Below are 17,391 nucleotides of genomic sequence, written 5' to 3'. Positions count from 1 at the left end.
TACTGCTGGAGCATTGGCATAAATACTGATGACACCAAGCTGTTTCAAAAATAAAGGAAATGGCAGCAGGATAATACTGAGCACACCTTTACCATTATCCCACATGAAGGAAAACTTACTAGAGAAGTTCATTTTAGAAAGAGAAAAGGGCTGTAGAAAAGGACGAGCATATTTTATTTATCAAAATGGTGAAGTGTAGCAAGCCCTTGTAAAAAAACACTCTGAGCCCACTGCACCATGGAGATGACAACAACTACTTCCCCTCCCACCTTCCATTACTTTACCATGTCTTCTCAAATATTCTCGCTTATACAGGAATGATGCTTTTAGCTATAAAGACAAGGTGTGCAAATACTACATTAATACTTAATTATGTTTAAATTCCTTACTGCTATACTATCAGAGTGATTAGATTTTAGAAAATATATTTTAAAACATGAATCTGTGATTTGTTAATTGTTTTAAACCTTTATTTAACTGACATTTTAACCTTATTTAAACCTGAACAACTTGTGAATTTATAATATAAACCTGCCTGCAACACAGAAAGGTTGGCTCAGAAAGGAGGTATGGTTACCACTGTGTTACATCACCCTTTTTTATAAACAAAAAAAAACACTTTTTAATAATCTGGGAACTGAGGATACTAATTGATGCAGTTTTGCAAGTGGATTTTTACCAGTTCAGTATTTTCAGAGCTATTTTATGGATGCCACATGCTGTTCATCAACATAAAATGTATAGCTGTATCAATTTTTTTTTAAAATAATAATGCATTTTGTCCCTTTTTATTCCTGATTTTAGCGTGTCCAATTTTTACCCAGTTGCATTATGCTTCCTTTTTACTGGAGCTGACCCACGCCCAAATTAAGGAGAGCGAGACTGACAAACTGACAAAAGCCGAGTTCATATGCCTATCAGCTTTGTGCACGAATAGCCACACCCTGATCACATTATTCCTCGAATCTGTGCAGACGCCATCAACCAACCAGCAGAGGTTGTAATTTGCTCAGTTATGAGGAGTCCCTATCCTTTATCCTACCCTATGAATAACAGCCAATCGTTGTTCATGCAGCCGCCCAGCCCAGCCGTATGGCAGAGCTGAGATTCAATGCAATGTATTCGGAATCCCAGCTCTGGTGTGCTAGTGTATTTTACCTGAGCAGCATATGTGCTGTTATTGCACTTTAATTATAATTTCAACAACATTATTGTAATACTACATGAAGTCGGTCCATCCAGTTCATTTAAATTATTTTACTTTTTAAACTAAACTAGTCGTATTAATAAACAATAAATCTTTAACTGGATCACAGAATCACACCTAGCTGCCCTGCCATCAATGGGTGGCATGGAGGTACAGATGACCGTGAAGTTCTGTTTAATCATACAGTCAGTGCCTCTCATCAGCAGTACCGCGCTTCAGCTGGATGAGCCCTTTAAATTACCATTATTGTTAAGGTTTACTTGCTGGCTCATTGGCTTTGTGTTGGATGTTGTCTGTGCTTCAGTGACACCTGCACGCTCTGTGAGGCGCGTATATATTGTTTCTACCAGTTTGAATACAATCTACCGCACTACCATTTTAAGCCTATTGGCCATCACTAAGTAAACGCTCTGTACAGACCAGCTGTTTCAAGAGGCAGCCTGATGGCACCTTAAGTGGAGCCCCATGAATGAATTCACACTGGACGTGCAATGCATCAGTTGGAGTGGCTCTTTCGCTCCCTGTTTCCCTCTCTATTTTCCAAAAACAAGAATTCTCACACACTGATGGACTGAGTAGCAAGTGCTGTGGATAAAGCATAGGCTTATGTCCCTGTAGGGTGAATGTCTATTTTCTTTTCTGGGTGGGAATATGGATTGTGATATATGCAACTTGACTAATGGTCTTTTCTATCTGTTTTATCCATTTTCGACTTTGTGGAGATTTCATTTATTTCTGTTATTTTGGCCACCATTTATTCTGTAATTTCCTTTTGTTTGTGGCTCTTTAGCTGTAGTATTCTTTTTGCCTTGGTTAAGCATCCTGCATATAGGGGTTCATTCTCCTGGGTGTCACAGTTAAGGGACTACACCTGCTGCAACTGTGGCATTACAAAATCATCAAGTTAATCAAACATTAGTTAAGATATATAAATTATAAACAAAAAAAACACTTTATTCATTTAGATTTTTTACACATTCAATTTAATGTGAGTTTTGCTAGTCATATGCATCTTTTATCCTTAGTTGACACTTATCTCTTGGCATCAGTTAAGTAGTATAGTGTGGAGCATGGGTACAAATTTCAACAGCCCTGAAATGTTCATTGTTTATAACTGAAAATCACTGGAAAGTACAGTTGCTGACCTCTGCAAACATTTAAAGGCTGATATCAGATCAATTAATATGTTGTAGGCTATAATATAATTTACTGATAAAAGCCCTATGTCCTTCAAAATTAGACAAGATAGAGGTTAATGCTATATGTCCTCACTCATTGCCAAGACATCAGTGGTTCTCACGAAATATTTATAACATTCACAATGTCTTCTTTGTCTAATTAAGGTATTTATGATAAGATAAACATGTAATAAAGATAGAGAAGGTAAATGTTATGTTGTTAAGGTTTGGGCAGAAAATATAGGACAGGTAAGTCCAAAAGTTTTTAATAGTAGGTTATAATAATGATAACACTAGTTTTCATTTGCTTAATTTCTTTCAACCTTTTTGCATAATTTCTAAGAAGATTCTGGATTCTGCTTGCTGTAATATCTCTGTTCCTTCCTGACATTTTACATTTTTAATGTGACACTTTTTGTTTTTGTAAAATATAGGCCTCATGAACAATCCCAAGTAAGTTATGGGGGCCTTAACTAGGCAGTAAAGGTGGATTCACCAAAGGCTTAGTCTTGCAAGCAAAAAGAACATTTTAGAAAGCACTGCAGTATTATTTCGCTATCTACTATACATAATATTGTGAAAAGATTCAGGGGATCTGAAGAAATCTGTCACATAAGACAAGCCTGGACCCACCATTTGTGTGACCTTCAATTCCGTCATGCTACTGTAAAAATACATAATCTAATGGCCTCTGGATTACTTTGGAAAACTGTTGACATTTCACACAATGAGTATCTGCAAGCAACCTGAAAGTCGATATCTCAAAAAAAAAGCCAGACATCGGTTCTTTGGGCCTAAGCTAATATCAAATGGACCAAAAGACACTGGAGCGTGTGCTGACATTTGTGTCTTTATAATACTGGGCTTCTTGCAGTGCGGCATGCTGCGATCAGAGAGATGATAGCATGTGTGTGCAAGAGGAGCTTTGATGTTTATGACTGAAGAGTCCATAAACGAGCTATATAAGCCTGAATAACCTGTATCATCTACACAGAGGGAACAGACTACAACGGTATGTGCACACTTTTATTTACAATCATATATAAACATAATGCAATTCCAGTTGTAGGCACAAGATAATTGGGATTTTAAAACAATATCCGATACATTTACTTACATTTATTTTTTGTAAAAGTTATTTGTCTAAATGCATGTGCAAAATTGCTGTACAGAACTACAAAGCCCATTTTCAAAAAAAGTTAGGACATTTTGTGAAACACAATAAAACAAGAATCTGTGATTTGTTAATTTTCTTGAATTTCCTTGAAAATATATTGATCATGGTTCATTGATCAACTTTATTGTATTTTGTCCATATAAACACATTTACATTTGATGCCTGCAAAAAAAGTCCAAAAAAGTTGGGACAGAGGCAAAAAACACATAAACAGGCAAACTGGTAACAGGTGAGGGCAATATCCGTCTGTTCTTCCTGGTTCCTATGTCTTACCATTTAAACATATACAGTTAGGGATTGTTTAATATGTATTTGATATGGGGGGCACCTGACGGCAGTTTCTTTTAGCTAATTCCTACACACCTGACTCATACAGTAATGATATTTAATATTAGACATTACATCATAATGTACAAATTATTAAATAATTATTTGTCTTTGAAAAATATGTATAGCTGTTGCTCACCACCACTGATCATGTATCTTTGTAGATGAAGCTGTTTGCTGTGATTACCCTTCTTCAGCTGGGGGCTTTCTGTGTTCTTACCTCTGGCAATCCAACGAGCAACCTGAAAGCTATAGTGGAGAAAAATGTGGCAGCACAAAAATGTAAAGTATTCGTTATTTAATGTATATTATATGATTTATACTGATATTTATGGGTCTGTGATAAATATGTTTTATAATGAGTAATAATTGTATTGACATTTGCTACATATCAGTATTCATGTATTGTATGAAATTATATACCTTCATTATTTTTAAAAGATTAATGTTTAAATAGGGTGATTTAATGACATTAATTAACTGTTTGTTGTAGTGTCTACACTTTATGTTGCAGTTGTAATATAATACCCTACCCTTAAATATTACCCTTCACAGTACAATTAATACCTTTAGTGTATGTTATTTTGCTCTAGAAGGTACTGGTAGTGTTTATTAAAATTATTTATGATTATTATATAATATCTTAAACATTTTGTAACGGTTTGTGGGCTAGACGGACAGGAGGGGCGGACACAAACGCGGAGATGTGTGAAAGAAAACTATATTTCTTAATAATAAAGACAGGACAGAACAGACTGAACAGGACTAAACAAAGGCTAAACGGAGGATAGTACACACAGGCTAACAAACAAGGACTAGGCTAACAGACAGGGGCTAAACAGGGACTAAACTAAACAGGCTAACAAAGCTACACAGGCAAACATGACTAAACAGGCTAGACAAGGACTAAACAGATGAAACATGGAATGAACAGAACTAAACAAGAACTAAACAGACTAAACAAGGCATGAACAGACTAAACAGGCTAACATAACAGGAACAGGCTAAACTGACCGACAGGAGCTAGGAGGAAGGTAAAACAGAGTTACCAGGGGCAAACAGACAGAATTACCAGGGGCAAACAGACAGAATTACCAGGGGCAAACAGACAGAATTACCAGGGGCAAACAGACAGAGTTACCAGGAGCAAACAGACAGAGTTACCAGGAGCAAACAGACAGAGTTACCAGGAGCAAACAGACAGAGTTACCAGGAGCAAACAGACAGAGTTACCAGGAGCAAACAGACAGAGTTACCAGGAGCAAACAGACAGAGTTACCAGGAGCAAACAGACAGAGTTACACTCAATAATCTCCAACCAGCCTTTCCCTGAGCCTCTCCTAAATAGTAGCAGCTGGGGCTAATTAGCCCCAGCTAACCAATCAGGAGAGGGAGGCTGGTTGGAGACTGGGGAGAGAAGGGCGTGGCACACTGGAGCACAGGATCACCCTGAGGCTCCAAGCGTGACAGTAGGCCCCTCCCCGAAGGCACGACTCCTGGCGTGCCCAATACAAAAACCAACAACAAAAAGGAGGTCCTGGACCCTGAGGGGCAAATTTGAAGTTATTTAATATGCCTTGCGGTAGGCATGATAGGAGACCAGAAGCGCTGTCGGGGAGCGCCGACGAGAGTTCAAAAGCGCCGTCGGGGGGCGCCATCGTTGGAACAGAAGTACCATTGGAGGGCGCCAACACGGAAACAGGAGCGCCATCTGGGGGCGTCATCTCGGAAACAGGAGCGCCATCTGGGAGTGCCAACGAGGAAACAGAAGCACCTTCGAAGGACACCAACTCTGGAACAGGAGCGCCATCAGGGGGCGCCAACTCAGGAACAGGAGCGCCGTCGGAGGACACCAACTCTGGAACAGGAGCGCCATCAGGGGGCACCAACTCAGGAACAGGAGCGCCGTCGGAGGACACCAACTCAGGAACAGAAGTGCCGTCGGAGGACACCAACTCAGGAACAGAAGTGCCGTCGGAGGACACCAACTCAGGAACAGAAGTGCCGTCGGAGGACACCAACTCAGGAACAGAAGTGCCGTCGGAGGACACCAACTCAGGAACAGAAGTGCCGTCGGAGGACACCAACTCAGGAACAGAAGTGCCGTCGGAGGACACCAACTCAGGAACAGAAGTGCCGTCGGAGGACACCAACTCAGGAACAGAAGTGCCGTCGGAGGACACCAACTCAGGAACAGAAGTGCCGTCGGAGGACACCAACTCAGGAACAGAAGTGCCGTCGGAGGACACCAACTCAGGAACAGGAGCGTCGCCGAGGGACGCCCATTCGGGAACAGGAGTGCCATCAGGGGGCACCAACTCGGGAACAGGAGCGGCATCGGGCTGCGCCAACTCGGGAACAGGAGCGCCATCGGGATGCGCCAACTCGGGAACAGGAGCGCCATCGGGATGCGCCAACTCGGGAACAGGAGCGCCATCGGGATGCGCCAACTCGGGAACAGGAGCGCCATCGGGATGCGCCAACTCGGGAACAGGAGCGCCATCGGGATGCGCCAACTCGGGAACAGGAGCCAGCTGCGTGGAGCCTGGCGAAGAGGTTTCGGGAGTCAGCTGCGGTGAGCCTGGCGAAGAGGCTTCGGGAGTCAGCTGCGGTGAGCCTGGCGAAGAGGCTTCGGGAGTCAGCTGCGTGGAGCCTGGCGAAGAGGTTTCGGGAGTCAGCTGCGGTGAGCCTGGCGAAGAGGCTTCGGGAGTCAGCTGCGGTGAGCCTGGCGAAGAGGCTTCGGGAGTCAGCTGCGGTGAGCCTGGCAAAGAGGCTTCGGGAGTCAGCTGCGGTGAGCCTGGCGAAGAGGCTTCGGGAGTCAGCTGAGAGGACCCTTGAGAAGAGGCGTCCGGAGTCAGCTGTGTGGACCCTTGAGAGGAGGCGTCCGGAGTCAGCTGCGTGGACCCTTGAGGAGAGGCGTCAAGAGTCAGCTGCAAAAACACTGGAGAAACGTCATTAATCAGCTGCACAAATCCTTGAGAATCTCCTTGATTCAGCTGTGAGGACCCTTGAGAGGCGTCCGGAATCAGCTGCAAAAACCCTTGAGAAAGTTCTTGAAACAGCTGTGAGAACCCTGGAGAGGTGTCCAAAGTTAACTGCGAAAACACTAGAGAAACGTCATTCAGCTGCGTGGACCCTGGAGAGGCGTCCGAAGTCAGCTGCGAAAACACTGGAGAAACGTCATTCAGCTGCGAGGACCCTGGAGAGGCGTCCGAAGTCACTTGGGAAAACACTGGAGCAACGTCATTCAGCTGCGTGGACCCTGGAGAGGCGTCCGAAGTCAGCTGCGAAAACACTGGAGAAACGTCATTCAGCTGCGAGGACCCTGGAGAGGCGTCCGAAGTCAGCTGCGAAAACACTATTGAAACATCACTCAGCTGTGAGAACCCTGGAGAGGTGTCCAAAGTTAACTGCGAAAACACTAGAGAAACGTCACTCAGCTGCGAGGACCCTGGAGAAGCGTCCGAAGTCACTTGGGAAAACACTGGAGCAACGTCATTCAGCTGCGTGGACCCTGGAGAGGCGTCCGAAGTCAGCTGCGAAAACACTGGAGAAACGTCATTCAGCTGCGAGGACCCTGGAGAGGCGTCCGAAGTCACTTGGGAAAACACTGGAGCAACGTCATTCAGCTGCGTGGACCCTGGAGAGGCGTCCGAAGTCAGCTGCGAAAACACTGGAGAAACGTCATTCAGCTGCGAGGACCCTGGAGAGGCGTCCGAAGTCAGCTGCGAAAACACTATTGAAACATCACTCAGCTGTGAGGACCCTGGAGAGGCGTCCGAAGTCAGCTGCGAAAATCCTTGAGAAACTCCTTGATACAGCTGTGAGAACCCCGGAGAGGTGTCCAAAGTCACTTGCGAAAACACTGGAGAAACGTCATTCAGCTGCGAGGACCCTGGAGAGGCGTCCAAAGTCAGCTGCGAAAACACTAGAGAGGCGTCCAAAGTCAGCTGCTTGGACCCTGGATATGCGTCAGAAGCCAGCTGTTTGGACCCTGGAGAAACTGGACTCAGCTGCGAAAACACTGGAGAGGCGTCCGAAATCAGCTGCTTGGACCCTGGATATGCGTCAGAAGCCAGCTGTTTGGACCCTGGAGAAACTGGACTCAGCTGCGAAAACACTGGAGAGGCGTCCGAAATCAGCTGCTTGGACCCTGGATATGCGTCAGAAGCCAGCTGTTTGGACCCTGGAGAAACTGGACTCAGCTGCGAAAACACTGGAGCCGGTGAACACACAGAAGGACCCCCGGAGCCCTTGGGGTCGTAACAGGAAACAGGACCTAAATAATATTGGCTGGCTCCTAACGTGGACTTGGGACAGTCACGAGCTTTATAAGCGGGCACTGGCTCCTGGACCACATCCGCAGTGGGCACTGGGGAAAATTTAACCTCCCCAGTGGGCACTGGATGCCAGGTATAAGCTGCAGTGGGCACTTTGCTACATGAAAATTTGGTTCTCATGAGGCCCTCAAAATCCTTCACCGAGTTCAGCACAACTCCCCTGTCAGACCAACGCTGCTTAGCCCACTCACGAGCAGCACCCCTCAGTCTAGACATCATAAATCGTACCTTGTCGATTTCAGTTGGCTGGGGGTCCAGAAGGTTCTGCAGGTAGAGCTGGCTCTGGAGAAGGAAGCCTTCAACCCTATGGTTGCTTCCATCATAAGGAGCCGGCCTACTAAGCGGGAAGACTAGAGGAAACCTCATAGAGCCAAAGTCTGGGAAAGAATAAACCAGCAACATCTCGCTGTGTCCTATCAGGAGATTATTCTGTAACGGTTTGTGGGCTAGACGGACAGGAGGGGCGGACACAAACGCGGAGATGTGTGAAAGAAAACTATATTTCTTAATAATAAAGACAGGACAGAACAGACTGAACAGGACTAAACAAAGGCTAAACGGAGGATAGTACACACAGGCTAACAAACAAGGACTAGGCTAACAGACAGGGGCTAAACAGGGACTAAACTAAACAGGCTAACAAAGCTACACAGGCAAACATGACTAAACAGGCTAGACAAGGACTAAACAGATGAAACATGGAATGAACAGAACTAAACAAGAACTAAACAGACTAAACAAGGCATGAACAGACTAAACAGGCTAACATAACAGGAACAGGCTAAACTGACCGACAGGAGCTAGGAGGAAGGTAAAACAGAGTTATCAGGGGCAAACAGACAGAATTACCAGGGGCAAACAGACAGAATTACCAGGGGCAAACAGACAGAATTACCAGGGGCAAACAGACAGAGTTACCAGGGGCAAACAGACAGAGTTACCAGGAGCAAACAGACAGAGTTACCAGGAGCAAACAGACAGAGTTACCAGGAGCAAACAGACAGAGTTACCAGGAGCAAACAGACAGAGTTACCAGGAGCAAACAGACAGAGTTACCAGGAGCAAACAGACAGAGTTACACTCAATAATCTCCAACCAGCCTTTCCCTGAGCCTCTCCTAAATAGTAGCAGCTGGGGCTAATTAGCCCCAGCTAACCAATCAGGAGAGGGAGGCTGGTTGGAGACTGGGGAGAGAAGGGCGTGGCACACTGGAGCACAGGATCACCCTGAGGCTCCAAGCGTGACACATTTCTTTAAAAGGTTTTCCTAAATCTAATGTAGTACAGCCATTTTTTTTATTTTTTATATACTTTTAAGAACAGAAAGAGCAGGATAAAAAAAGACCCTTAAGAGGACCACCTCAATTTCTGAATGTGTACAATTTGACAAACTGTAGTGACCTAACTTCTGTAAATAGTTTCATTACTAGTGTTTGATCCATTTTTCTTAGCCTTGCCATTGCACTGCAAATCCTACTTGGACTTTTTGTAATCGGATCCCCTTTAACTCTAACATAAAATGTTTGAAATACTTTATAATCCTGCTCCAGTCTGCAAAAATAAGTTTAACATTAAACTGTTACCTATATTTAAGTAGTAAGATATATCAAACCTCATAAAGATAATATCTGTCAGTAATATGCCATCTAAATGCTATCTCTATTTAATTTTTTTTCAGCACCTCTTCTGAACCCTGCCCTAGAGGGTAAAGAACCACCTCCCTTGAGCAATAATCCAGTCACTGAACCCCTAACACCTCCAGAGCTGCAGGACTCCTTAACATATTCACACTTGTTCGGTGACAATGTCAATCTGAACTGGACCAAATGGGAGGGCTCTCTTCCAAATGGTGCAGTTGGCATCTACAATGGCTATACAAAGCGCACTGAATACATCTGCAAGTACAACTGTGAAGCAGGATTCTACACCCCCAGCAAAGGTCCATACTGCAACTACCCCTATGGCAATAGGGAATATCATGCCCCTGAGTTTGATGTCCTACTTAATGTAGACAATTTTGAGTTTGTTGAGTGGAAGGATGACTCATATGGTTCTGTTCCGCAGAATGCTGTGAGAACATGTGGGGGTGTTGGCATTTTTGTAGGCAAGAACAAGTATGGCCTTGGCAAAGTTGTACCTCAGTTTGAAGCTTTCTTTCTTCCATGGGAAGGTGATGAGTACTGGTACAAAAAATATCAGGTCCTGGCTATCAACAGAAATGCCTACACTCAACAAATCTCTCATGTTGAGTACGGTATTGATGAGGTTGAGCTTTTCCAGTATCCACCAGAGACCATGAGGATCTCCAGCGTTGCCAACAATGATTGTCAGACCGTTACTAAGACCGTAACCATCTCCAAAACCACAGAGGTGGAGACCACCTGGAACATCGGCCGCTCCACCATGCTCGGTGTTACGGGCAGCATCACTGCCAAGATCCCTCTGATTGGCACAGCTGGGGTGGAATTTACTGCAGAGAAGACACTGCAGTTTAATCGTGGCACTACTGTGATAGAAAGTCTCAGCCATGAGGTGTCAGTCAAGCTAACAGTGCCACCCAATCACTCCTGCACTGCACGCATGGAAGGTCGCAAGATGACTGCCGACATCCCCTTCAAGGCTAGGCTCAGCCGAACATATGCCAACGGTGAAACACAGTGGACCTCTGTCAACGGTGTGTATGATGGCATACAGATTGGGGAGGTCAGAGCAGTGGTGGACCGCTGTGAGCCAATTCCAGATGCCAAGCCATGTCCAGCAGCTGCAAAGACTGATAAAAGCACTGTGAAAACAGCTAATCAATAAATCAATACCATCGGCTATATTGCATGTAATTGCTGTTTTTTTAGTCAGTTACAGTATGAGCACATTGATCTTTTAAACCTAAATTTAATAAATTCAGTTGAAAAAAAACTTTCATTTGTTTCATTTGTTTTATGTTTTACATTTTAATATAAAATCATTTATTTTTTTATATGACTATATTAAAAAAGAGTCTTCCACACATAAACTACCCAGCAACACATGGTTATTTCAGGACTACTGAAGTAGAGTCATAAATCATAAGTCATACATTAAAGCAATCTCATCAGTCAATAATATTATTATCTCTGACCCATAAATAATGATAATCTGACTAAAGTTTAATTATCATTACTGATAATGACACACCTGTCCAGATCCATGATGTCCTTAACCCTACATTCAGCTAAATAGTTTATCAGGAATCAAACAGCTCTCTGTTCCCAATCACTGATTGAAGGTTGAAGATTAGATTGGCATTCAAGTATCACCTGATTATGTAATGTGTGAAAGTTTAATATATCAAATAGATCATCTACTAACAGACTTCCACAGTTTAATAAGTGGTTTATATACTATAGGATTCAAAGAAAATACATAGTCACCTCCTTTAACAGGTGATTTTAGTTATTATTCAGAACACATAGAGTTGTGTTCTGTAAGTGCCGTTATTATGAACTAAAACATCTAGTAGCAACAGTGGCTTAACCTCAAAGTAATAGGCTGTAGAAGCACATTAAATTGTTCTATCAATGGTAATGTGCATAGCATGGCAAAGCATATAGCACACAACACAACTGCAGTCACTATTAAACTAGTGTCAGCATAAAAAACCTAAGCTTACCACTGAAGAGTTTACTACTGGAGAGCACACTATGATTTAACACTAGAATATTGAACTTCTTTTCTAATGGATAATGCTTTACTATATTACACCTGATCAACAAATATAAGTTTCCAGATGCTAGGATAATAGTACTGACTTGTGTTGGTAGTGGTTTGGGTGGTTTGGTGGCTTTGTTCCAGTAAAGGAAATTGTAATGTGACAGCATTTCATTATAATCTAGAGTGTGCTGTTAACTTTGTGGTGGTCATTTAGGGTCAATGTGCATAAATTAACATCTAAAAATGGTTTGCTTAGTTAATGTTGAAGAAACTAAAAAAGCCATGACCTCAACACCATGCAGCGTCTTACAAGTGGATTGGAATAGTGACTACAAGTCAGGTATTGTTGCCCAACATCAGTGCCCAAACTCAGTAAGTATTTGATGGCGCCTGGCTTTTACAGTTAGTACAACCAGTTTTAGAGGGCATTTACTTTTTATACAAGACCAGTTGGTGGTTTTCTTTAATGAATAAAATTTTCATTTAAACAATGCATTTTGTATCAAATTGTATTTTTCTTATATAACATTAAGCAGATACAACATTAAAGAGTAAATAAGACTAAGACTCTACAAATTCAGAGAATGCCCACTGCCTCCACAGTTAACTCTGTGGTCTTATGTCTGATTTTTTAACTAATCTTGGTTTTGGTACTGAACCAAATAAATGTACATTAAATAGCCAAAAGGGCGGCATGGTGGCTCAATGGGTTAGCGCTGTCGCCTCAGAGAAAGAGGAGCCTAAGTTTGATTCCTCAGCTGGACGGTCAGGGTCCTTTCTGTGAGGAGTTTGCATGTTCTCCCAGTATCCGTGTGAGTTTCCTTCAAGTGCTCTGGTTTTCATCCCACAAGTCCAAAGAAATGCAGTCAGGCCGATTGTTGTATGTATGTATGTATGTATGTATGTATGTATGTATGTATGTACTGTATGTATGTATGTATGTATGTATGTGTGTGTGTATGTAGGTGTGTGTGTGTGCCCTGTGATGAACTGGTGACCTATTCTTGGTATTTCCTGTCTTTTGCCCAATAAATTGGACCCACCGTGACACTGACCAGTATAAAGCGGAGGTAAAACAGAAAATAAATGAATGAATGAATGAATGAATTGATGGCCAAAAGTCAAGGGTATAATCAAATCACCAGTGCTGGTTTATTGGGGGCAATTATAAGAGCTTAAGAGTCTGTGGCAATAGCTCAGCTCAACACTTGAATAGGAGTTTGACAAGGTAAGACACTATTTATAACTCTACAGCACTTATGAAAATTTTTTAACAGTAAAATTACTGTAAACGATGGTTTTTTAAATTTATATAATATTACTGAAACTAACACACATTATTTAATGACAAATTGTTGTTGCACATTTGATAATTACAATGCATCTTGAAAATATTTCGTACACCTAACATTAATTTAACTGCACGTTTACTGGTTTGCTGTAGCCCATCGTTTGCTGTAGCTTTTAAATACTCATTCATCAATTGAAAGAGACCATCACACAACCACCATGGACCAGATGTAATTGGTTGTTAACCATTTTAGCAGACAGCGACATGTTAGTGAGTGTATTAAAGGACTAAAATTATATGGACACCTGGCCATGACAAAATAATTTCTAAGGTCAGGCACTGATGTTGTATGGGAATGCCTGGCAAAAGGTTTTCAATAATTTGAAGAGTGTTTACATACTATTGGCCATATAATGTAAGTGACCCACCACTTGGCTATATAATTATGTTCAGAATGGCCCAGCATCAAAATTACATCTGCTCAGTGTCCTATTTGATGGTCCATTTTATTGATAGGTTTGTACAGGATACTGACAAATTTTGCATAGCAGCAGACCAGTTAAAAGTCAGTAATTGCTTGTTTACCTATTATATACCTCATATTATATACCTCACATTATATACCTCATATTAAATACCTCATATTATGCATCACATATTATATACCTCATATTATATATCTTGTTATACACATCATATTATATATCTCATATTATACACCTCATATTCCTCATAGTATATGCCTCATAATATACTGTACATCTCATATTATATATCCCATGCTATACACCTCATGTAATACCTCATATTATATACCTCATATTATACACCTCATAATATATATCTCACGTTATACACCTCATATTATACATCTCATGTTATATATCTTATATTATATGAAATATGATAGCATGATCAGAGGTCCTTATGCTGTATTTTTATTTCCTACCAGATGAGGACAGCACTATCTTTAGTGTTGACTGTACTGCTGGTTTGTGTGCCATCACTGCTCTCTGTCCCCACCCCAGATCTCAATGGTGCAAAAAGTACGTTTCACTCACACTTATAGCACGATTATATTCACATTAAGTTTCTTTACCTACTTTATGTTTGTTACCAATTGTCACCTGCAACATATTGCAAAGTACCCAGACTATTGATGACATTGCATACAGTGCCTCAGGTTACCCCTTAAACTGTTTATAATTTGTAATCCCAGACTGTACATTGTACCATATTATTGTTACTGACTCCAACTGGTACTTATCCTAAATTCGATGCTCATGGATTAACTATATCCAAGGTGTTACACTAATAGGTTTGATTAGCAAAGCATATTATTCTTGTGTTCTGATGAGACCAAGGTAAACCTTTTTTTTCCCTTGAATTCACTATGTAATATGTGGCATAAGTCTAAACCAGGTAACACCATCCCATCCCCAACCAACCATCCCCACTGTGTAATGGTTTTTATTACTGGTGTCTGGCAATTCAAGCTCAGCAATGCAGGGTTTGTGAGTTTGAATCTAAGCAGTGCTACTGATTGGACATACATTCTACTGAGGCAATTAGCTGTTTTTCTGGGAAAGAAAGTCAGATTGGGTTTCTCCTCACTGTTGCTGCAATATGCAAGCTCTGAGAGTTGTTGAGGCACCAGCTTTAGTCTTTCCCTAGTCAGAACTGAGGTGGTAAAGCAAGCAACAGAGGGGGGTTGCAAAAAATAAATGTCAATAATTTTGTTGTATTTAAAATTAAGCCACTATATGTAAATATATATTGTTTTTTATTTTTGTATAGTAGGCCATGAGTTTTTTATATTCCTAGATGGATTTTGAATTTTTTTTTTTATCTGAATGATGTTCTTCTATATGTGTCTCTTAATTTAGAGGTCAGACTAAACCCTGACTTGGCGGAGGTGGTCCCGCCCCTTAATGCCTGGACTCCAGTGGTACCTTCCAAATCAAACCCAGAGTTAGTCTCTGAGGAGACACAAAGCTCACTGTCCATGTTTGAAGAAAGTAGCAGCTTAAAGTGGGAAACCTGGAATGGCACACTTCCAAATGGGGCTGTAGGCATCTACAATGGCTACGCTAAACGCACGGATTATGTGTGCAAGTTCAACTGTGAGGCTGGTTTCTACAACCCAGACAAAGGTCCGTATTGCAACTACCCATATGCAGATTCTGAGTACAGTGCCATTAAGTTTGAGATCTTGGTCAATGAGGACCACTTTGAGTTCTTGGAATGGAAAGAAGACTCCTATGGTTCTGTGCCCAAACATTCAGTAAAGACATGCCCAAGACTTGACATCTTCGTTGGCAAGAACAAATATGGGTTGGGCAAGGTTGTCACTCAGCACAAGGCCTTCTTCCTGCCTTGGGAGGGCAAGGAGTACTGGTACAAGAGTTATGACGTGCTGATTATTAACACTGACACATACAACCAGCATATCTCCCATGTGCAGTATGCTGTTGACCAGATCAAACTGTTCCATCACCCTCCTGAGACCATCCAAATGGCCAGAGCCACCAACTATGAATGCTCCAGCATTACAAAGACAGTCCTCTTAGAAAAGTCCAGTACTGTGGAAAGGTTTTGGGATATTGGCAGAGAGACTCGCAATGGGTCCACTTCAACCATGACTGGAAAGATCCCAATCATCAACCCAGACAATGTAGACTTTACCAAGGAACAGACTGTGAGTTTTTCTAAGGGGACCAAGATAATTGAGACTATTAGCCATTCTATGTCTGTAGAAGTCTTAGTACCTCCCAACCATTCATGCCTAGTGAGGATGGAAGCTAGAAGGATGACTGCTGATATCCCATTCACAGCCCGCCTAAGTCGTACATACAGCAATGGTAACACCCACTGGACCACTATTACTGGGACGTATGATGGTGTGAAGATCGGAGAAATTAATGCTGTGGTGGAACGCTGTACGCCTGTTCCTGATTCCATTCCATGCCAGTTTGAAAGTGACTAAAACAATAAGATTGATTCCTACACCTCAAAGTTCTTTCTCCACCCAGTTGCATGAAATTTAATTTTGCTTTTACACTTTAATATTAATAAAGTGTCCTAAAGTAGACTGGTGTTTTTGTTATTCATTCATTCATTTATTGATTTTCAGAAACTGCTTCATTTAGTGCCACCTAGAAACACATTCTGTAAGAGAAGACACACTCACACCCATGGGGCAATATGCCTTCTGTGTGTATTTTGGAGGTGGAAGGAAACTCCAGGGAGTACCCTGATTAAAAATCACATGGAGACAGGGGGTTATTAGAAAACTCTACATAGACAGAGACCAAAGACAAGGAATAAATCCAGGTCATCAGGGCACGTTGCCACGTGGAACCATTGTATCACTTTGTGCCCCCATGCCTCACAAGCTTTTTCTGTTTTAAATATTGGTGTACCATGATTAATTTATATTTACTGTAAAATAAATTACTTTATGAATATCAAATTAGAGAAAAAATGGGAAAAACATCTTGTTGGTGGAGCCGTGGTAAATTACGCTAGCCCACTACTGCTGGGATCCAGATTTCGAATCCCCAGTGCTAACAGTTGGTTGGGTGTATTCATAAAGACATTCAGGTAGCTCTTGTGCTTTTATATTTATATTATTTATAATTTATATAGCTTTATGTTTAGCTTTAGGCTTAGTTTTATTGAAGTGTGTGTGATCTATAGAAAAATATATGAATACACTGCTCAGTTTGTACATAAAAAGGTCTAAAAACATCATATATTAATGAATAAAGAGTTTGTGAGGCGCCACCGGTTGACTGGACGCTATCTAGCGCTATTGGCAGTGCCTGCTGCAGACACGTTTCTGCTAGAGCGGGATGACCGGACTATGTGGGTGGGGCCTTCAGACGCTGTGTAAGGACCCTGATTAGCAGATAGAGAGGCGCCTGTGCGGAATGCATGGGTGAAAAAGGGTTACGCTGGGGGCTGCGCATGGGTCGGAGGAGCCGTGAGCAGCAATGTACCCACCTTGACTGCAATCAGGGATCCCCCAGCAGAGAAAGACAAACGCTACACTACGCTAAATTGGGAGAAAATGGGAGAAAATGCATAAATAAATAAATAAATTGTGTCACTACACATGGGTTAATGAAAATGGCTGTACTTACTTTTTTCTGTACAAAAGCCATCAGCAGAGGTCAGCACAGC

The 17,391-nt window shown here is 42.0% G+C and overlaps 2 protein-coding genes across 2 annotated transcripts; both read left to right on the top strand.

The window, feature by feature from the left end:
• Nucleotides 1–4,053: 4,053 nt before the first annotated feature.
• Nucleotides 4,054–11,106, top strand: LOC134335590 (natterin-3-like). Its single transcript, XM_063018152.1, has 2 exons — nucleotides 4,054–4,171; nucleotides 9,907–11,106. Exons 1-2 carry the CDS (start codon nucleotides 4,054–4,056, stop codon nucleotides 11,031–11,033), a joined length of 1,245 nt encoding a protein of 414 aa, XP_062874222.1. The 3' UTR covers nucleotides 11,034–11,106.
• A 3,052-nt stretch (nucleotides 11,107–14,158) lies between these two features.
• Nucleotides 14,159–16,192, top strand: LOC134335597 (natterin-3-like). The gene is made up of 2 exons (XM_063018159.1): nucleotides 14,159–14,252; nucleotides 15,093–16,192. Exons 1-2 carry the CDS (start codon nucleotides 14,159–14,161, stop codon nucleotides 16,190–16,192), a joined length of 1,194 nt encoding a protein of 397 aa, XP_062874229.1.
• The last annotated feature ends 1,199 nt before the right edge of the window (nucleotides 16,193–17,391 follow it).

This window comes from Trichomycterus rosablanca, chromosome 21 (genome assembly GCF_030014385.1).
Source record: "Trichomycterus rosablanca isolate fTriRos1 chromosome 21, fTriRos1.hap1, whole genome shotgun sequence".
Classification (NCBI taxonomy): Eukaryota; Metazoa; Chordata; class Actinopteri; order Siluriformes; family Trichomycteridae; genus Trichomycterus; species Trichomycterus rosablanca.
This window is presented reverse-complemented; position numbering and strand designations above follow the sequence as displayed.

Bases quoted from the DNA above. Each gene is read 5' to 3' on its own strand.
- LOC134335590 (XM_063018152.1), top strand. From the start codon at position 4,054: ATGAAGCTGTTTGCTGTGATTACCCTTCTTCAGCTGGGGGCTTTCTGT. The intron at 4,172-9,906 runs GTAAAGTATTCG...ATTTTTTTTCAG, and splicing joins AAATGTGGCAGCACAAAAAT to CACCTCTTCTGAACCCTGCC.
- LOC134335597 (XM_063018159.1), top strand. From the start codon at position 14,159: ATGAGGACAGCACTATCTTTAGTGTTGACTGTACTGCTGGTTTGTGTG. The intron at 14,253-15,092 runs GTACGTTTCACT...CTCTTAATTTAG, and splicing joins AGATCTCAATGGTGCAAAAA to AGGTCAGACTAAACCCTGAC.